At 42.3% G+C, this 22,278-nt stretch overlaps 2 protein-coding genes across 2 annotated transcripts; one reads left to right on the forward strand and one right to left on the reverse strand.

Annotated features, from left to right (window-relative positions):
- Positions 1-9,741: 9,741 nt before the first annotated feature.
- On the reverse strand, positions 9,742-12,287 carry ido1 (indoleamine 2,3-dioxygenase 1; the record flags this gene model as incomplete). The annotated part of the gene is made up of 10 exons (XM_079161194.1): positions 9,742-10,121; positions 10,209-10,357; positions 10,448-10,499; positions 10,601-10,718; positions 10,876-10,975; positions 11,073-11,087; positions 11,202-11,320; positions 11,428-11,547; positions 11,622-11,717; positions 12,195-12,287. The coding sequence occupies 10 exons, from the start codon at positions 12,285-12,287 to the stop codon at positions 9,742-9,744; spliced, it is 1,242 nt and encodes a 413-aa protein (XP_079017320.1).
- A 5,731-nt stretch (positions 12,288-18,018) lies between these two features.
- On the forward strand, positions 18,019-22,076 carry rhobtb2a (Rho related BTB domain containing 2a; the record flags this gene model as incomplete). Its single annotated transcript, XM_079161189.1, has 7 exons — positions 18,019-18,158; positions 18,258-19,198; positions 19,305-19,423; positions 19,810-19,960; positions 20,065-20,153; positions 21,098-21,203; positions 21,871-22,076. Exons 1-7 carry the CDS (start codon positions 18,037-18,039, stop codon positions 22,074-22,076), a joined length of 1,734 nt encoding a protein of 577 aa, XP_079017315.1. The 5' UTR covers positions 18,019-18,036.
- Between the last annotated feature and the right edge of the window lie 202 nt (positions 22,077-22,278).

Raw genomic sequence — 22,278 nt, forward strand, 5'->3', positions numbered from 1 at the left:
TATATCTAGTCTATCAATATTACATGTTCATAATCAGGTAGTTTTTCATAGTAAAAGTCAGTCAAATAGATAGTGTTAGCTTTTCACTTGCAAAACTTGTGTAGTTAAAGGTTCATTGCCGGACTCCATAAACCACAATGCATAGCAGCCACAAAGCCTTGTGGGCTAGTTGTTGAGCAGTGTGGATTTTTGACCTAAAAGTAAATTTCGGAAAGAGGTTTGCAAAAGTTCACAAGCAGCTTTATTTAGAAGTGAGTGCAGAGGAAGTTTGGAGAGTTGATCCGGGGTTTGAGGTTAAGCAGGGCAGGCAAGGAGAGCAGCGCTGCCGGCTGGGAAGCAGACTGGCGAGGTGCTGGGCGAACGAGGCAGAGACCACAGAAGGAGAATGGACCTGAGGCTCAGGTACGTACTAAATTATTCAGAGCACAGGCAAACACAAGGAAAATACTGACTAGAACTAGAGACGGGCTGTAGCGTTAGTGGCACGTCGGAGAACCGAATGATCTGACAAAGACTGGAGTGTTGACCTGGGCTAGATACTGCAGGAGCTGGAGGAGCGGACGGTTGCAGGTGTGCAGGTTGATTGGCAGCAGGTGGGATATGGAGTGGAGAGAGAGAGAGAGATCAAAAAGGGGACCATGACACTAGTATTTTGCTTAGGTTTGACTTTTTCAAACTAGAAAAGCAATGAAATGCAATGGTGTGTGATATTCTATAGATGTGGTACAAGAGTTGCCCTGAGGCATTGTGGGGAAGTAAACTGATTTAGAAGTTGGCAAAGAAAGCTGAGATTAATTACGTAATAATTTAAAAACAACAGTTATACCGGCAATTGACACATTTAATGTTGCTCTCTGCAGCGCCACACTCTGCCTTTAACGTCAGATCCCTTCCACCTAAATCACATTACAAAGCCTCTAATTGGCATCCAGCATGCACCCTAAAACTTCAGACACAACAGGAACACGGTGAAACATGCCTGTCTCCTTTGTCCTCTGTTAATGGAACAACCTTGTCTGCATGAGACCCTTTAATTCAAGCTGTCGTGTGATAATTTCTTCTGGGTCTGCTTGGTGCCAGGCCAGCAGGTGAGGACTACACAGCCAGAGCATCCTGCCCCATTATCCAGAGAGGACCTCGACCCTAGTTCCCACAAAAAAATGTTTAATCATTTCTCAGAACTCCCTTCAAACACACAGGTATGGATTGCGTTTTATCGATTCATAAATAAAACGCCCATCTATCAAGTCACTTTGAATCTTATTGACTTCTAAGTGCTTTGTGAAAATTCTGGGGTTTGGAGATTACATTCGCAGCATTTGTGCTGCAGATGTAGAAAGAGAAGAAAAAAAGATGTGAATCAAGCGCACCACTCCACTAGCACACGATACAGTATGTGCTGAGCTAAGAGGGAGACAAAAAGTCACTGAACCTCATAAACATCGCTCAGCGTACTGCTACAGTGGAGCTGAGGCACAAGCATCCCTCACAGTGGGACAATGTGCTCGGGGATAATCGGCTCAATAAAAGTACATCTGCCTTTCACACTGTTGTATTCTGGGACCGCACAGGGACACAATGTCCTGTTGTGTTTTTATGTGGCGCTCCTCTCGACAAATACTTTCACCAGGATGAACATTAATCTATTCATCTGTACATGCTTTAATGCCGGGTTTATTCGAGGGAAATACCAAGTGAATTCTGGAGGAAATGATTCTCATGTTCATGGACAGCTCTGTCTTTTTAATTTTCAAATATGATCGTTAAATTTATAAAGCACATTTCATTACAAATGAACTCAATGAGCTTTACATTTAAAAGCAAAAGACAAATGCAATACAAGAACAAAAAAAGAAAGTAAGTTCCACTTACTGGAAATTTCCATGTGCTTTCAGCCACATCTTGTTGCCTTCCTCAGCAGATGGAGGCGAGGGTTACAGTCCTTCCCCAATGTGTTATCGGAAATTTCATAACTGAACCATCTTCATGACAACTAAGGCCATGAGATGCAGCTGAAAAGCTCCGGAAAATCTCCAGTAAGTTGACCTTATACTAGTAACTGGTTTTCAAAGTGTTATTTCCAAGCGCAAGATACTAGAGGAGTTTTCTGCCAAAGATCCGATAGTGATATTAATGTGAATGTGTTATTGGGAGGTCAGTATAATATCCATTCTCTATTTCATAGCTCTTAGTTTTTCAATATTTGCAAATGTGATTAGTACTGTCACAGGTTACATCATATACATTTTATTTTTACAGTAATCTTGAAGATTCGGATGTGCTGAACAGGTCACATGGCCCTGCGGTGTTACCACAGTCTGTTCAGGGTAATAACGTTTTTATAGACCTCTCTTGCTTAGCGACTGGTGCTGAAAAGTGAAGTTTCGGCTCCTGCTGTGGAGGATTTACTTCCTGTGTGTGTGTGTGTGTGTGTGTGTGTGCACTCTTCACTCTCTCACTTCTGTTGCTACATGCACTGCTGATTTAAACATACATCTCCGAATAAGAAAAGGAGAAAAAACACTGTAATTTGTCAACTTATTTTCAGAATCAATCTTATTTGAAGTTGCTGAATTAGAATCTAGCAAGACACACTGTCCTGACACAGACGAGAATCATTACTTAAGTATTTTTGGAAAAATATTTCATTCAATGGAGAGCAAGAACCAGCAGCGTGTGGTGGACGATAGGAAGAAGATGTGCGGAGACAAAATTAAACTCCTGGAAATGTACTAAAAGAAACCTGCCAAGGTGCCACTTGATTGGAAATTGTACAAAAGCACCGAAGCGTGATGCAGCTGAGGTTGAAATCTTCAGGATCTTTCAGTCCTGAACATTTTTTTTCTCTACCAGACTTGTCTGCCTTGTTCATGCATGTCAGCTCTGCATATACTGATTAATATAAATATCTGAGCACAAAGGCCCTCTCAGAGTATTTAAAACAAGCTCAGTTATTTGATTATACAGCAGCAGACCTTTTCGCTCAACTACTGTATATTTGCACACCACAGTAGTGATCCACACGACACCACATAAGAGGTTCCCGGAGCTGGAACAATATTTTGGAGATTTCCTGATCTTTGCAATGAAAAATATTTTAGTTCTCAGAAACTAATTTTATCCATGAACATGTGCATTTGGCAAGCATCTATTTATATGTTTTGCATTAAGCCCACTGCGGAAACTAACAATATTGGCTCCCCCACTTTTGTAAATTACATGGCAGAAAGTACAACGTCTTAAATCTAAATTTGGTTGTTTCTGGCTTAGGTGAACGTGTTTTGGCAGAACAAATTGTAATAGTTTCTTTTATGAATACAGTGTTTCAGGACAGGATGCCTTGGGAACAGAGAGGAGCAAAGTAGGCTCACGCTGTGTGGGCAGCAAAGGGCCGACCTCAGGAGGGGACACGAGGTCTGAATGTGGTCTTGTGAAAAGCATGGAGCTTTTCCGCCCATGTGAACAGCTACATGTTGACTGTGGCGTCAACCAATATCTCTGTTGAATTCATTGTAAGATATTGGCCTAACACAATTACACGATTAGGTTATATCCAATAATGATCTTAGTTTCCATGGTAACCAAACCAGAACATTGCTCTTTAGTCATGGATGGAAATGTCAGCCGGTCCAAAATTTAAATATTTCAAGAACTATTGGACGGATTGCCATGAAATTCAGTATTAACATTCATGTCCCCCGCGGGATGACTTGTACCTCACCTTTTCCTCTAGTACCATCAGCGGGTCAACATTTTATTATGTCCAATACTTTACGGTCCAAGGACAGAAGATATCATTTGTTGAGCAGTTTGTAAAGCCCTCCGAGGCAAATTTATGATCTGTCATATTGGGCTGTACAAAAAAAATTGAATTGAATTGAAATTGAATTATGACCAAATCCCTGCAAAACTAATGACAATCCCATGCAGCCTCCGCTGTACTTTGTGTGTACTAATTCACCCATGAATACTGCTGCCTGTTGTTTGCAGTGCTTTAAGAAATGTATGACGCCTCTGTCTGAGGATTTGTTACTCAAACTGTCATCTTCAGTTATAGCACAATAAGATCCTCGGGTCTTGACATAAACAGAATTAATCTGTTCATACGTCTTCATGTTCATGGTAGTTTAACTAATTTCCCCCTGGGGATGAATCAAGTTTCTATCTATCTATCTATCTATCTATCTATCTATCTATCTATCTATCTATCTATCTATGGTAGAACAGTGCAGCCTCATGTCAGTGGTCTCCCCCAAGACCTGTAAATTGCACCTGACCGCTCCTCCCATCTGTCTGACCCTGTCTGTCTCCAGCTTGTCCCCCGGCCGAAGCAGCCCACCCCCGCCTGCGTCAGCTCTGCATAGGAACAAGTCCAGATCTTGCCTGGGAGGAAGTGGAATGTTTTTACTGGGAAGTTTGGGATTAGACGACCACTGCAGGATTTTCATTCCATCTCTTGGTAGCTGCAGTCCAGAGGAAGCCCCCCCTCCCCCCCTTTTTTTCTTACATAAGTAAGCCATTGCCAGTGTGGATTAATGAGCTTTATCCCATACAAAAAAAGCAAACTGGTGTGACCAAGAATTACAGTACAGAGTGTCCATGACTGAACTGCAGCAAGGGTCTGTGGAGAAAGACTCTCCTCTTTCTGCTGCCCATTGATTAACTGCCATAAAACAATTTTCTTGGTAATTACAGCAGTTTTATTTTCACTGCTTTTAAGCCTTTATTCATCAGTGTAATCTGATCTGCCAGTTTGTCATTCAATTTATGGCAAAGTTCGTGCTGAATAGGGAGGTGCTGAGCAGATATTATCTCCAGTTCACAAAAGTTACTGGTATTATCTTCGAACAATATGAGGTAATTTGCCCGTGGCATGCACTGTGTCTCAGTATGTAACATGGGTTACATGTGAGAGCGAGACAGGGAGAGATGGACATTTATTTTCTACGTCAATACATATTCCACGCAGGAGACCCCCGGGGAACTTCCTGTCATTTTGAAACCCGGATGAGAAGCTGTTGCTAACATGAACGTGTGGGCGCCAGCAGGGAAGGTGACATTTGCGACAACTCAGAGGAAGAGGAAGTCAATCAGCAGAGCGAGAAGGAGGAGGACAATAGCTATGTGGCATGAGAGGAAGGCCAAGTGGGGAAAGTGGGAGTAAACACACACACGACGTATCTCTGTCTGCAGGTCAGAGGCAATGAGCTGCTGCGTCTGCACATGCATGCATCTGCTCATTTGGACATGGCGTGTGTCTGCGCATTCAAGAGCGTTTGCATATGTGTGTGAGTGTGTGTGAGAATGTGTGTGGAATCGCATGGTTGTCTGTTTCGCACCTGGCCGGGCCAGTAGTGAGTCAGCTGTGGTAAGAGGTTGAGCTGTATTCCCTGTCACACAGCTCAAAGTTGTCTTAACCTTTAAGACAAAAGGCTGTGACGTGTGTGGGCTTCTGCTAATCCTGTGAGGAAAGCCATCTGAATGTCATGTATTCTTCTAGCTGGCATCAAAATCTGATTTAAAATGTGTGGTCGTGTTCTCTGGGGAAACCATTCAGAAAGTCTAACTGAATTGTAAGGGCAGCCGTGAGTCTCCCTGCTCTAATAACAAGTAGGCTACAGTTTAATTAAAGGGACCCACAGCACACAGGAAATCATTTAGTAGAAGTTTGTACTTCTAAAATGTTCTGCTGCTGTCTGTCTTTCAGTAATTCAAGTTGACTGGGATTTGTGTTAATAAAAGTATTTGTTAAAAAACTTGGAGGATATCTACAGTATGCAGCATGACGCAGATCACTTGGGTTACAGTTTGCTGTGGCTTTATTTAATTAACCTTGGCGGAGCAAATTTCCCAGTATATATGAAAGAGAAAAACACAAGCTTTTCTCTGAAAGAGGCCAAATCATGCGCTCAAACACGAGTGGAATGGTGACAGGTCAATGAGCTGGCTGTGCTGGAGGTCACTGCAGTGTTTTGCAGGGCAGTATTTCAACCCTGCAAAGTTTTTGAACTCAGAAAAAGAATGCCGTCGGCCATCTTGTTCAAGAAGAGCAGCGACACTCAGGAAACAAAACAAAAGCTTGACGTTCTCAGAAGGAAGAAAACTTTTATTCAGTCAAGGAATTTTATACTTTCTAGCCAAGATGGCTCTAGCAATGGCATTGTTGATCAGTCTGTTGGTTCACCTTGGTCCAAACTGAAATATCTCAAAAACTATTATATATTACCATGCCATTTTTCTACAGATATTCATGGTAGCTCTCTCATCAAATACAATTTTCAATTTTTTACAAAAAGTTTTGACCACATGACTGCAAAACTAACAACATTCACATCAGCGTCAGTTGTACTTTGTGTGCCAGTTAGCGAATACTAACATGCTAACACACTAAACATCAGCATGTTAGCATTGTCATTGTGAGCATGCTAACATGCTGATGTTAACATGTAGCTCAAAGCATCACAGTGCCTAAGTACAGACTCACTAGCGTGGCTGTAGGCTCAGAAAGCGACACAGGTGACTCAACAAAACTGCTAAAAACAGAGTCTATTTAACACTCATAGACAATCTCTCCAGCTCGACAAGGATATATATGCAGTACAAAGCAAGGTAGTGCAGTATCTTGATTACAGGGGCCAACATGTCACAATTTTCCCCTGGAAAAATAACGGCTGCAATCTGATGTGTGCTTTCCTGTCAAGTCAGTGACGTCACCTGGGCTAGACCATCAACACTGGCAACAGCAGTAATTCTACACTTGAAAAAGAAGCCTTTCAAGCTGGCTGTGAACATGACAGCTTTTTTTCCTCTTTTTTCATGTGGGCATGCCGTTTCAGTGGAGTCAGTGGGGAGGAAGCGATAAAAGTTGCTGTAAGATGACTACATCAAACGCTTTTAACCTGCCCTAACAGACCGCACAAGTGATGAACAAAGAGGAGCAGGGGTAATAAAAAAATGAAAAAAAGTATTTGAAAGACGGAGTAGGTGAAAGATGAGCTTGATGTCTTGTTTAACGGTGACAAGTAGGCAGAAAAGTGAAGTCCGAAAACCCGCAGCACAGTGAACGTCGGCTATATTTGCTTGTTTAGAGAGGCTTCTATGGAAACCGTCCAAATGGAGGTACTATAGGAAAGATGATTCACCAGTCTGGAGGTGATCAAGGCATTGGGGAAGTTGTGAGGAACACTAACCTCTGCCCATGGGGTGAACTGTCACATATTTCTTTAAATTCTTTTAAACCACTAAATGGATACCCTGTGGGAGGGGGAATCACAGTGAAAACTATTTAGAGAGTTCCTCTAGTATCTGGTCTCAAGTATACATGCTATACAAGCCAGAGTTACATTCATACTAGACCTTAATTATCCTCTATAAGAAAGAAAAGAGATGACAGCCGCTCATCAGAATACATACAGAGCTCTCTGACCCGTGTGGGTGTGTAGACATAGATGTTTGACAAAGATAGTAATGTCCAGATGAGAAGAAGTGGTAAAACGCCCAGGAGTCACCTACTGTACTGCACACGCAGCCCATAATTCCCAGCGACGCCCACCATGTACACGCCAAAGGAAATCAATCCCTAGCTGCTGCCATCGTGGCTGCTCGCTCCCAGGGCGAGAAAAAGGTCTTGGCTTTGCTCGGCTTGAGGTGAGCAGCAGCATCATTTTTAATTTTGAAATAACAGAATCCAGGATATCCTGGTTAACCACGAGGCGCAGATATCCGATTGTCTAACCGAAAGGAGGACCCGCGCCTGTGATCCTGTCGGCTCTGATAGATTGAATATGGATGTTTGAGGTGATTTCATGAAAACAAGAGTGACTCCAGATGCCCTTTGCCGTGAGGAAAATCACATTTTCTTTAGCATTTGCTTGGAAGGTTCGTACTCAAATATACAGAACGTTAGCTGAGTCCTTTGGAACATTTCAGCCGGAAATATTACTCTTGTATATAATGATAAAGCTGACACCGTCGACTCTTTTATTTTGTAATACATCTCACACCACCGTCAGTACAAAACCAGTGAGTTTCTACATGAACATGTTTGTCATGTAAAACTCTGCCACTGTTGTGATGCTCGGCGAAACTTCAGTGAAGGCCCAGCCCCGACCACACAATGAAGACATCCTTAGAGATGGCCAGTGTTTACTGCCGGGTTGTCAGGGAGTCCTCCACACTCAGGCAATAAGGAAGGGGATTATTTGCTCTGGCTGTGGAGGAGGTTTTAATCAGATCACTGTGACATGTGAACACATTATTGGTCCTCCTCGCCACCCACCTCCCTACATCCCTGCATAGTTTACCTTTCACCTCCTCACCTCGGGTCTCCCTACAAACAGCTTCTCAGGTTGTGAAACGTGTCTGTGTGGTTTGCCGCTAATGAAAGCATGAATGATTACAAACCCAATGACTACGCTTCTAAATGTAATTGCTGTACAACAAAATTGCTTAAAACATCTGTCTTCATACATACCACAAAAACCTTTTAACAAATGTCCCTCAAACTAAACTCATGTGTGATTGTTTTCTCTATCGTCTTCCCTGCTACCCAGCATGTGAAAAGAAAGCGGGCAAGATGAAGTAGATCGCATAGGTTGGGGGGAATTGTCCTGTCTAATTGCCGCATCATCTGCTTTATCTGATCTTGCAAGGCTGTTATTGAAATAAAACACCGGTGGAGACGAGCCAGGGAAAGGTGAAGATTACACAGCGTTAGCCATTGACGGCACAATCCATCCCTTCATTGCTCTGGGTTTTCCACACTCTCAGCCCAGGAAGTATAGAGGGGCATGTGAGGGCTGGATGTGGGCTGGAAGAGGGCGGCAAGAGTGCTGAGGTAACCACTCTGATAAGTGATGCATCTCCGCACTGCATTGTGCATTGTACTTTGACATGATAACCCCACTGTGAGGACACGCTGTAGAGTAAAGATGAAACAAAGACGGATTCTTTTCCGAGAGGGAAAGTTCAGGTTCCAGCCTGTCGATACTTTAGTGTGTCAGGCTGGTGTGGATTTCACACCTCTTCAAATGACTATTATTAATGATGAATACAATTACTATACTTTACTAGAATACTATATTATTTAATCAGGTCCATTTTGTTTGTGACGAGGCTAAATCAGTGGCCTGCATGCTTTTGGTGCACTCAGGTGTTTGTTGTTGCCAACTGTTTTAGTTTTTTAAAGGCAAAACCTGTGAAATCTTATTTTGTGATGACCTACAATGCTGAACTTTAGTGCCCTGCCAAGGTTTCACAAGGTATTGCAGTATTCATTTTTTTCTTCACATTATCATTTTTTGAGAGCTTCTCTCATTTACTATTATAACATTAAAACCAGTACCAGAAACCTTATTGGGGTCTTATAAACCAAAAAGCTTTCAGGAGCAGATGTCTTATGCATTTTCTTTTTGTGTTCCAGTTCAGATTAAAGGAGGAATTAATGGTTGAATTTAATGGAAAGTAACAGTAATGGTTTGAACTATGGTTTGGACTGAATGATGGGTATCACTCCCGTCTATTCCTGTCTGAGGTTTGTTTACAGATAGAACAACGCTACATGTAAGACGAGCGATAGAGGCCTCACACTCTCATTCTGCCACAAGGCATCCTTTAAATGGCGTATAAAATTGTTTTACTGTAAGTAATCGGAGGTGATTTACGGCCTGTTTTATGTGATGCAGTTGACACTCTACTGTGTATTCTCAGTGATGACGGCTCACATCAGCTGTGGTGCTTCATTTATTTGCTCGTCTCAGGCAGCAAAGTGCCTTTTGTTTGGTCTCTCACAGTCTTAAGGAAGGTCATGATGCCAGAGCCACCGGTGCCCCTCTCCTCTAAGGCTGTGGGTGCTCTGCTGATCATCTCCCCCTCGAACTCCCGGCTCTGGTTTCTAAGTTGTCGGGCGCGGGCAGCAGGTACAGTGATGAAGCGGCTGACAACGTTGATGTGGTAGCTGCGCAAAGCCAACAGTTTTGTGACACAGTGCTGAAAGGCCTGGTTTAGCCTCTCGCTGGCCTGCTGCTGGACGAACCTCTTCAGGGAGGGTTGCAACGAGATGTCCTGCGTCAGCAGCTTGTGGGCAGGTGGCATGTAGTTCCTCATGCGGGTTAGAAAGGCACCTAAATACAGTAGTGTCATAACAATGAGTGCTTCTCAAACCTCTCTGCCACTGTTGTAATCAATCGAAAGAAATACAGCCATCTTACCACTTTTTGCTTCATGTTTGACTCCCAGAAGTTCATCAAAGCAGTGCAGCAAGCTGCTCTGTGCAGCACTCCCACCTGAATACTCCATGGGCTCGGCCTGGACCCCTTCATAAACTAGCCCCTTTGGCATACAGGGGTTGTCTTTCCACCTATGTATGTGTTCATGGACACATACACATTTCAAAAACATGTTTCACTTCACAAATTAATAACTAATCAGTCAGATGAACGCAAAGTACCCAGACAAGTAGATCCTCATAATGCCATAGAATACCGAAGGCTCCACGTAAACTTCAGAAAAATCACATTAATCAAAATACTTTTGGTTATGAAATACAGTCAATGTAAAATATTCATCATTCATTCATTTAAGTTTAAATCAGAGTGACTACCTTGCATGAGTTTGAGTTTATCTGTCATGTCCTGTAGAGAGTGGCTGATGACTTCCAGGGCTCTGGCCACAGTCTCAGTGTCTCCACACCTGACACCATTGATCACGGTGGGAATGTTCTGCAACACAAGTAATTAAGTGTCTTTGTCTGAAATTTCCTCAATTTAATTCTTGTTTGACTGGTAAGTTTTCAAACGACGACATAAACATAATTAATCCCTGTTCTTTCACAAGTGTATTGTAAGAATTGACTTATTTTGGGATATATATATTCACCCTCAATGCAGGAACTGCTGCCATCTCCACCAGCAGAGTGACCAAAAAGAAACCTCTGGTGCTGTCTCCACCTGGGAGGCTGACCAGCACTTCCAGGTTACTGCGTGACACACGTACAACGAACAACCTTTGCATTCATCCAAATTTTATGGTACATCATGTGTAGAGAACCATAATTAAAGTGAAAATGTACTTACTCCATGTCAAAAGGACTGGCACAGGAGACATAAAGATGGACATGAAAAAGAGAAAGAACAGATTCTATATATAATATATATATATTTCAGAAGGCAACCAAACCACATGCAGAAGATAACTGGCCCTACCCCTCTGGATCCTTCTTCCTCCAGTTAGCCAGTACTGCATCTGCATGTGTGAGAATTGGGGGAAGTCCTAAACGCTGTGACACCTCCCAGTATGGGACCGCCAGGTTATGTGGTAGCATCTTAGAGGAAGATTATTGAAGATGGAAAGTTATTCATATAAGTTGTAGGCTGCAGAGCAACTCATAGCAGGCAGGGAAGGGAAAAAGAAAGACTGACACAGAGATACCTCCACTGTGTTGTTCTCTCCCTCCTGCCACACGTAGCCCATGGTCATCATACTGAGGGCCAGGTGGGCCAAGCGTAGCTCCCGGTGTTTCTGCAGAAACTGGCTGCTCAGCTGCGGCATCTGGACAGAAGGGGTATTAACAAGGAACCATAAATACAGTAAATTGTCCTTGTCAGTTTATTGTGCCCACTTACCTTGTCGATATGGAAGCGCAACTCGTGAGAGTGCACAAGCTCTGTGACTCGCAGGGCAATATCCATCCATGGCTGGTAGTAAGGTGGAAGCTCTTCCTTTTAAGTCCAGTTGGACCATCAAAAGAAAATGTGATGAGCATGACAAATGGAAATGAAATAGAGTAGTGCACAAATGTAAAGGTGCAAATGATGGAACCCTCTAAGACATTTTCCTTTTTGATTCCTTCCTAAATTTGCATGTCATTGTTTTGTGTTGCTATATGGCGTTTGACGAACCGTGATTTTGTAAACACATGTTGTTGTAGGAATAAAGTTCTCTACACAAAGCAGACAGAAACAATGCCAAACTTCCCTCAGTCTGTTGGTCCTAATCAATACCACCAGTCACGAGTTCACTGTTTTATAACTTCAAGACTGTGAGCACCGTTTTCACCAATGTGAACTACGTTTAAGTTTAGTTAAATGACAATCAAAGATTTCCTGACAACCTGATATTTCATTATAACTGCGTGTGTAAAAGGTCAAATGTAAAAAGTATAAAAAGATAGAGAAGGAAACCATCCATCCACCTACCAGAGGATCAGGGAGGATAAAGCCAAGCTCTTCAGAGACATAGTAGGACTCCAGAGAGAAAAAAGGTTTGGAGTCTGGTTCAGCAGCAGCCATGGAGAAAGAAACAGAAAGCCACTGTCAGCGACGGTTGTGCGACTATCTGAATGGTTCAAGAAACCCAATCTGTCTGGACTCCGGCACAGAGTTCACTTTAAAGCTGCTGTCAATAGCAGTTACACATTGATCCCTCACTTCTGATATTGCACAATTCTAAGGTTAAGTTTGGCAGATCACTCAGTATCCATGCTTCACTATAAATCACAGTTGTAAGTAGTAGATGAGTTTGCTGAACATTATATCACATTAGGCCTGCATTTGACCAGCCCATGTTGAATTATACAGTGTAATAATACAAAACTGTTATTGAAAAATAGGTTACAGTTATTAGTGCATGCCTCTTAATGTTAGCAATATTTTCCTGTTCCCTGTTTTTACCTTAAAGGAAAGCCTTCATTGAGTTTTTTTCACATTGCATTGCTGCAGCCTGTTTAAAGTGAACATATACCAAACAACTAATCAATGCTGATAGATAAAGGAGTGATGATAATACAGTAGCTTGCATGCTTTGAGTTCCTTAGATATAACTATGCCGTGTTCTAAGCAGACCGGATGGCATGCAGCAGATGATGTAACGTTCATTACAACCATAAGAGACTTGAGACTTGATTTGGACTTAGTCAATCTTGATGTTGCAGTAGGCAAAAGCAGCCTCCTGCTTCATATGAACAGTACAAACATGCAAACAACCTAGTTCAGTGAAAAGTGGCTCAATGAGCAAAACAAAAAACTGAACTGAAAGAGAGCAGCGCGGTGGTGTAGTGGTTAGCACTGTCTCAGTAAGAGGGCTCTGAGTTTGATCCTGCTGGCCTTCTGTGTGGAGTTTGCATGATCTTCTTATGTCAACGTGGGTTTCTCTCCGGGTTCTCCAGCTTCTTCCCATAGTCCAAAGACAGGTTAGGTTAATATTTGACTCTAAATTGCCTGAGTAGTCGTCCGTCTCTTTGTGTCAGCCCTGTGATAGCCTGGCGACCTGTCCAGGATGTACCCTGCTTCGCTTTATGTCAGCTGGGATCCGCTCCAGCTCCCCCGCGACCCCGAATAGGATAAGCAGTTACAGATAATGGATGAATTCTAAGAACACGAGTAAAAGGGAAACACCAAAGGTTACCTCACATCCTCTCTGTCCACATACTGACACCAAGTTGCATTTATCTTTCATCATTATACACAGAATAATTATGTTTAACTTCTGAGTACTTGTGTTTCATATTTTGGTTGATATTCAGGTACCGCTCTTACATGTACAGTATTACTAAGAGCTGTAGCTTCCACATGTCTTAGCTTTTTCTTTTTTCAGTAGAAGACCCTCACTTACAACCCAAATGCTACAATATCTTATTATATCATTACGTAATGTGTTGCAGTACAATACAATACTTGTTTTTATATCTGTTTGTGTTGTGGCTCAGTATTGAAGAGAGGACTAAATAATATGTAAAGTAGACTGTCAGCCTCACCTGGTGGAGCAGACTGGACATCGCAGGAGTGATCGTAAAAACATGGCTTTACCAAGTATCACACCAAAAGTGCATGTAACTATACATGAAGTGGTTAATATCACTTTGTAAAGCTGAATACTGTGTTCACTTCGACAAGTAATTCAATGAAATAGAAATGCAATAGGATATAAATCTATAAATGCATTTCCCCATAATGATGCTTGCTGTTGAGGCATTTCTTCCACAATACATTCAATGCAGCTTTGGCATAAATGTTCTGACATTTGCAAGTATAAATGTGAATTGGATCCTCTTGGTCCGACATAGTTAAGGTGTACAAACAACAGGACAACACAGAGTGACGGAGGTAAAAGATAAACCAACTCTTGAGAATTTGATTTATTGCAGATTACAGCCTTCCTTAAACAACATCATCTGAGGTTGTGAAGACACAATTACTGAATCGAACTGCAGTGGAAATTACCTCTAACAGAAAGAAACCTCCCATCTGTGCACTATGGCTGTCAGTACCTGTGAGTGGTGAGTGGCCTTTTATTTATCACAGACCTTCAAATCACTACCACAGCAATTCATTTTTTTGCTTTGCATCCTGAGGTTGAGTTATCTCGCCCATAGCTGCTTTGCCCTAAAGTGCTGAACAATAATTAAACTGCCAATATGAGCCATAGCTGCCTTTGTCAACACTATTATAGGCTATAAATAAGAAATGTTCTTAATTGTTAACACTGTTCTTGTCTTGGCCCATGGCAATGTGTGACCATGATAAATATGAATCTAACTGCAAACTGAGTAACTCAGCCTGTTTAAGGCAACGTGGCATTAATTAACTTGTTGGTCTTTAATAACCAAAACAGTGATATGAGATTTTGGTAATGTATAAGAAATAACATTTCAAAAATACCATGTATGTTTCATGTAATGTCTTTCAATCCATAACAAAACTACTGCAGGAGATTTCATGCAAATTTCACATTTTTATATATAAAGTTTTCTCAAAATCCATGAGAGGAACTATCCAAAGTCATAAATGCTCAGTTAAAAAGAGCCAAAAGAGGTAATTTAGTACCAGGGAACAGCTCTTTGTTTATTTAAAGCTCAACAGCCATCATGACTCATGCAATTTAGTTTTTATAACCCTCTTGAATAAGACAATAATAAATGGATCCAATCAAATATGTATTACTTATTTATTGGTGTGACAGCCATCGGATTCCTTTTTTATTGAATTTGTGTCATGTTTCTGTCACACATGCAACCACTATATATGTGTATGCATACATGTAGACTATATACTGTACACACACACACACACACACACACACACACACTCAGACACCCATAGAGCCCCACCTGTCCTAACTAAAATAAAGTAGACCCGCCCCTTAATACAACAGCTGTCAGTTTACATTAGCTGATCATTCATGATGAAATATTGCAGCACTTTGCACACGTTATTTAACCCAGCCTGAACGCATGAGGGGCGTGTGATGTATTTCATTACAATCACAACATAAACATACTGTAAACTGTGCAAAGTATATAACCCATATTCTTTTAAGAGAGGTACAACAACAAAAACACGCACTGGAGCTGCAGGCAGTCTATCCAAGCTGCTTAGGAGCTGTGGAATGAGATTTGTGCGACTTTAAAGTGGATCAGTGTTTTGTAATGAATGTTTTTTTTTTGTGCCTGCCTATTATTAGCTACGGAGGCCTTACAGTAAGTGGAGGTGGTTCCGTGACGGTCAGGGCTGCAGCGCTGCATCGCAGGCTTCAGATCAGCTTTCGTATTTTTGGCAATGCAATCGGACTAATCGCACTAATCCCGTTACCTGAAACATCTGCGGGTGGCCGCCTCTTTTCAAGACTTGTTCACTTTGCCTTGAAGATGAAGTTAAAAACGAGCTGCCGTCAGGTGCAAGCCGCATCCGATGGAGCCCTGCTTTTTATCTCGTTCATCGACCAACCCGATGCAGCCCTTCCTTATGTTGCGGTAAGAGGAACGTAACGTATTTCCTGCAGAGGAAACAAAACGGGTTTTATTTCCTGATCGCTGGTTTTTTTTTTATTTTAGCGATGGACGCGGCGCCGGATAAACGGGCTCAAGAGTCAGTGACGGCGTGTTACATAAGGTGTAATGCAGCAGAGCCTCATGACTAGTGTCTCGGTGGTGGTGGGACTGTTCGGTCCTTCTGGTAGGATATGCACAATTTTATCATCTTTGTTGTGGATGATAATTTAAGCTGCGAGTTTATTGAATGATGATTTGATTGGGAGGATATTCTAAAGCCGGTGTATGGATTATTTAGAGTATCTGGATATATAAAAAGAAATTATGAATTAGTTCGGGAGTTGCGCAGTGTAGACCGGAAAGGGCATATGAATGAGCAATATTAGAGGCGGTTTGTCTCTGTAAGGTTAGCCTGTCAGATGCTTTTATATATAGCCTACCTAAATGGAGGCGAGACCCTAGCCTATAGGGATGCAGATCGGGCAGTCAACAAAGGGCTGATTTTATGAATGGCTGCAAACGTCAGGAGAAATCATAATAACCCGTAATAGTATTATGTAGGGCATTGTAACGCATCAAAATGTGAAATACTGCTACAAGAAGAAAAAAAAGCTGATTTCTTATTGTCATCATAGAGAATCAGAAATGTGTCTGTACCACATGTGGCTGACCGATGGTGATGCTTTAGGGAGGGGGCCAGCTATTTCTTTATTAAAGCATGCTGGGACAAAACTCAGATGGAGCATTGGAGCATATAGAGACTGAAGAGATGGTCCACGATATGACAAAAGCTTGGCCATGACAGTACCCAGAGTTTGTGCCTGTGTGCTGTGGTGGCACAACTTAGAACTAAAATAAGGCAACAGCTCTTGCATGACAGTAGCCCACTGCAGCAGTTATAACTATCATGTTTATATGCTGCTGTAAAAAACACGATTGTGTAATAGATGGAAGATTGTCTGATATAGGCTGTGACACACCGAGACACAGGCTGCAGTTCCCTTGGAAACCATAACGGCTACCTAAATTAGCCACCATTTTCAAGAGACAGAAATTGTCTATTTACCTATCCCTTAATGAAGGCAGAATTGTGGATGTCAGATCTTAAGTCCTCATTGAAATGAACTAGGTTGGGATGATTTAAGCTACTCTAAGCTTTAAGGTAAGGTTGTTTGTATTGTAAACAAGGAAAGGTATTTTAGGCTTGCAGATGGTTGGAATTAGAGTAAGAATTGTATCAGCTTTTATTAACCCATAGTGGACAAGCTAAGCAGTTTGTTTTTAATTGAGTTATTGTTTTGGAACTGAGTGTGCTTTTCTTTACAATTTAACTAAAATGTTGAAAATTGGTATATTCTTTTGCAGTAAAGGTCGAGTGGCAAACTCTAAGGATCACCCCAAAAAATCCTCCCCCTTTTTCTTAGCTTGTCCCTTTAAAAAATATTCGATAGCAGGAGCAAGAACAGGGAACTTGTGAATGGGCACAGGGAAGTCACGAGACCGTCCATTGATAGCTCTGCAGGCAGAACGAGCAGTGCAGATGAGGAGAAGTCACAGTGTCTGATATCCTTATTGATCCATGTTCCTGTTCTGTCCAGGACAGTAGTTTAGGATTTCAGGTGCTGATGCAGCTTCCTGTGCTTTTTTGTATTTTGACAGGTCCCAGCTGACAGATTCTGATATGGACTATGAAAGGCCAAACGTTGAAACTATCAAGTGTGTGGTGGTGGGAGATAATGCAGTCGGAAAGACCCGCCTTATCTGCGCCCGGGCCTGCAATGCCACACTGACTCAGTACCAGTTACTCGCTACACATGTGCCCACAGTCTGGGCAATTGACCAGTACAGAGTATGCCAGGAGGTAAGTATGCAAGCGCATGACTTTTTAAGATTTAAATCTCTGGTCACTCAAAATCTATACACAAATAGAATGTGCCTCATATTCACATTTAGCTGTAAGCATTCACAATAGTGAATTACAGAAATTAAGTATCCCTGTGTGTGTCTCTTATTAGGTATTAGAGCGCTCCAGAGATGTGGTGGATGAAGTCAGTGTGTCCCTTCGTCTCTGGGATACTTTTGGAGACCATCATAAGGACCGGCGTTTTGCATACGGCAGGTAAGATATTGTGAAAATCAACGTAAGTCTACCAATACGTGCTCTGGTGCTTTCTGAGTTTCGTGAATTTCTCTTGCATCTTTGCTTCAGGTCTGATGTGGTGGTACTATGCTTCTCAATCGCCAACCCCAACTCTCTATACCATGTGAAGACCATGTGGTACCCTGAGATCAAGCACTTCTGCCCCCGTGCTCCTGTCATCTTGGTTGGCTGTCAGCTGGACCTGCGCTATGCAGACCTGGAGGCAGTGAACAGGGCACGGAGGCCCTTAGCTAGGTAACGGGACTTAAGTTTGAACGAAACTCAAAGAGATTCATTGAGATTTTCTCTTTTTTATTGCCAAAATTGTCTCTGATATATTTTCTTGTATTTCAGACCCATTAAATCCAATGAGATTCTTCCTCCAGAGAGAGGCCGGGAGGTGGCCAAAGAGTTGGGAGTGCCATATTATGAAACCAGTGTTGTTGCTCAATTTGGAGTCAAGGACGTCTTTGATAATGCTATCCGAGCTGCGCTCATCTCACGCCGACACCTGCAGTTTTGGAAATCTCACCTCAGAAATGTTCAGCGTCCTCTCCTTCAGGCGCCCTTCCTGCCACCAAAACCTCCCCCGCCTATAATCACTGTGCCTCCTCCCCCAACCACCACAGAGGAGCATCCAGTTGGTCTGCTGGAGGACCCACACTGTGCTGATGTCATCCTGGTCCTGCAGGAGCGACAGAAAATCTTTGCACACAAGATATACTTGGCGACATCCTCTTCAAAGTTCTATGACCTCTTTATAATGGACGGACATAATGAGGAGACTGAAAGGCCCTCTCGTGGCTCACTCTCTGGCAGAGAGCTGCTGATGCGTGCTGCTAGCTTTGATGTTTGCGAACTCAGCGACGATGGAGACAGGGCCAACCTGAGGGCCTGCACTAGTGATGGGACCTTGAAAGACTCTGAGGGGGCTCGACGGGGCAGACTCCTCTCTTCGTGGAGCCGAGCCTTCGTCAGTATCCAAGAGGAGCTGGTAGATGACCCTGTCACATACAGCCCCAGGCCCATGACTGTAGTGCACATGGACCAGTCCATGCAGATCGGTCCTTTCCGAGCAGTGCTTCGCTACCTGTACACAGGTCAGCTAGACGAGAATGAGAAAGAGCTAATGCACATCGCACACATTGCTGAGCTGCTGGAGGTCTTTGATCTGCGGATGATGGTGGCAAACATACTCAACAATGAAGCCTTCATGAACCAAGAAATCACCAAAGCCTTCCATGTACGGCGCACAAACAGAGTCAAAGAGTGTTTGGCCAAAGGCACCTTTTCTGGTGAGTGGAAATCATTCATCCGTAATTGCTCAGGTGTTCTGCGCTTGAAGTATAGTGGATGCAATTGTAAGTAATGTGTTATCTGTGTCTCACCTCTGTGTTACAGATGTAGTATTCAAGCTAGATGATGGGACCATCATGGCCCACAAGCCTTTACTCATCTCTAGTTGTGATTGGATGGCAGCTATGTTTGGCGGGCCTTTTGTGGAGAGCTGCACCAAAGAGGTAAGTCAAACAACTGGTTTGTTGTGCCAACAGAGCTCAAGAACACACCAAAGTCAATACTGGGTAAGACATGTATTCCATGTTGCTCGTAATGGCATTGTTATTGTCAGTCAAGGTAATGTCATTACATGATCTGACCCAGGTAGAGGCCAATGAGTTCTGTAGTCTGTGTACAAAGTATAATTTAATTAGTGGATTGCAAGTCTGTCTTAATACAATTACAGACTTCTGTGATCCAACCATACTGTAGTTGTGATAGCTCAGTTATTTTTGCTACCTTAACAGAAAATGATACTGAAAGATAATACATGTATGTTCTGCAGGTAGTTTGAGATTTTTCTGCCTCTGCAGCTGAAGCTCACATGTCACATGTTCCTGTTTCTAAGGTGCTGTTTCCAAACACAACTCGCAGCTGTATGAGGGCTGTGCTGGAATATCTCTACACAGGGCGGTTTTGTTCTCGGTCTGACCTGGACGCAATGGAGCTTATTGTTCTTGCCAATCGTCTTTGCCTCCCCCACCTGGTTGCACTTACAGGTACTAGATTTGGTATAGTTATATACCCTGTAAACCACACTGATTGTATTGCACGAAGCCATTTTGGTATTGCAAACAGTGACTAGCTTTTGTGTTTCTTTCAGAGCTCTACACGGTAACAGTATTGACGGAGGCAGCGATGATGGGGGCGGACATTGATGGAGACGTGCTTGTATACTTGGACATGGCCCAGGTAGTGTGACCTGTCAATCATCAGTAAACATGGACGACTCTGAAAGCTCTTGTATAAGAATTTGGCAAATTGGAATTTTATTAATGAGGGCATTTTTAGGGACAGCTTGTCTGGAGGCTGAAATAATCTTTACTCCTTGAAGGTGGAGCCAAAGAAACTCTTTTTCAGAGTGCAAGTCAGCTATTGAGCATAATGAATGGCTCCAGCTCTTTGGGGCAGTGAGGACATACTGTAGGAGTTAGACTCAGCACTTTAGCTTATCTCATCATTCAGCTGCATATTCGCTTCAGCTCTAACTCGTAAGTGTCATGTGCAAGGCTGTATTACTGACCGGGTAAAGATGCTCGGGAGCCACATTCATTTATTAGTAATTTATTTGGTAATATGTACCACTAAAGCACAATCATAAGACATACATTGAAAAGGGAGAGGTCTTTCATTTCCTGCATTTTTTCCTCATCTAATCTTGAGTAGTGTGTATGTGTGTACTTTCTCAGATGCCACACTAATGCCAGCTGTTAGTATGAAGGTTAAAGTATCAGTGAAGCTCCCGAGTGCAGCTGATGAGCAACACCTCAAATTAATTCAATACAGCTGACAAAGAACAGCTGCAACTGACAATATAGTATAAACTACAGCAATGAATTACTGCAGCTGAAGTTGATGGATGTTAAAGAAACTCTCAGAGAATATATAGAGCCAAGTCTGACCAAGCAGATGTAAACATGGCAATCTGAACTCGAGTTCACCTAAAATGGCCACTGTACTCTTTTTATAAATATGAATAAAAGTTTTTTTTTTTTCATGCATTAATGGATTTTTAGTCCTGCCTATTCAGGTTTAGCTCAAATAATGAGGTGTCTTCACCCAAAGCAACAGCAAAACCCCACAGCGACAACCTGTCATGTACAAATAATGACAAATAATGATTTGTATGTTGACAGTTCCACGGCGCCCAACAGCTCACTGGCTGGTGTCTTCACCACATCTGCACCAACTACAATAGTGTCTGCCGCAAGTTTCCCCGAGAGATGAAGGCCAAGTCTACAGGTAACAAACATGTGATCTCATAGCACACTGGTGACCTTAAATACCCTCACCGTCATACTAAACACTCACCTGACATACAGCACCGTGTGGCCATTTGGAGCATAACAGCATGAAATAACATTGGAAAATGTTTATTACTCTTTAAGGAAAGTTGGACATGAAATCTGTGAAAACAGATTAACCTCAGTGGGCTTATACCACCTCAATAATATTTAGATAATATTTAGATTTTAACACTTCAGATGCAAAATAATTATTTCATTATATGATAGGCTAGCCAGTCTAGTGTTGAATAATTCAATAACTACTATCAATAATTACAGTACGCCTATACAATAGCTTCTAAAGTTATGCTTTCCTTCATGAATGCTGTGATTTTTGCTGTTATACATGATGGGCCTTGAGGATGTGTTTGTATATTAAAATATAGTTTTAGCCATTAAACGCTATTAAAGATTTATTTCACTGAATTGTATTTCTAGCACAATTATTACACCGAGAAATATGCATATGTCACTTACATCTGTTTCTTCCAACTTACTTTTTTGTGCTGCAATTTGTTGTTGTGACCGTGTTGAAATGCAAAGATGAATGTGGGGAAATGGACTGTTAAAAATGGACTCTTGAAATTCCTGCTAAATTCCTAAGACAGTTTATTCTGATGCAGAAAACCAAGAATACTTTGAGAAACATCGCTGGCCACCTGTGTGGTTTTTGAAAGAGGATGACCACTACCAAAGAGCACGCAAAGAGCGTGACAAGGAGGACTACCTGTACCAGAGACGGCAATGTAAACGCAAGTGGCTCTTCTGGAACCTTCCTTCCTCCCCTAACTCAAACTCTCCTTCTTCTGGCTCATCTGCTGTCATCTGACCAAGTGGTAAGACCAGGTCCACTCTGAAGTACATCAGCGTGGATGCGAGTTGTAAAGGATACAATAGAAGATAAGCACCACTGGCTGTGTACGCCCCAATTATTCAAGCGCACAGTCTCTCCTGTTTGTTTGCCACTGCAGTCAAATTCCTCCGGGTCTGCAAGCTCAGCTCTATCTGGCGGTTAAAGTAATGAGTTTTGT

The sequence above is a fragment of the Pholis gunnellus genome (genome assembly GCF_910591455.1).
Source record: "Pholis gunnellus genome assembly, chromosome: 6".
Lineage (NCBI taxonomy): Eukaryota > Metazoa > Chordata > Actinopteri > Perciformes > Pholidae > Pholis > Pholis gunnellus.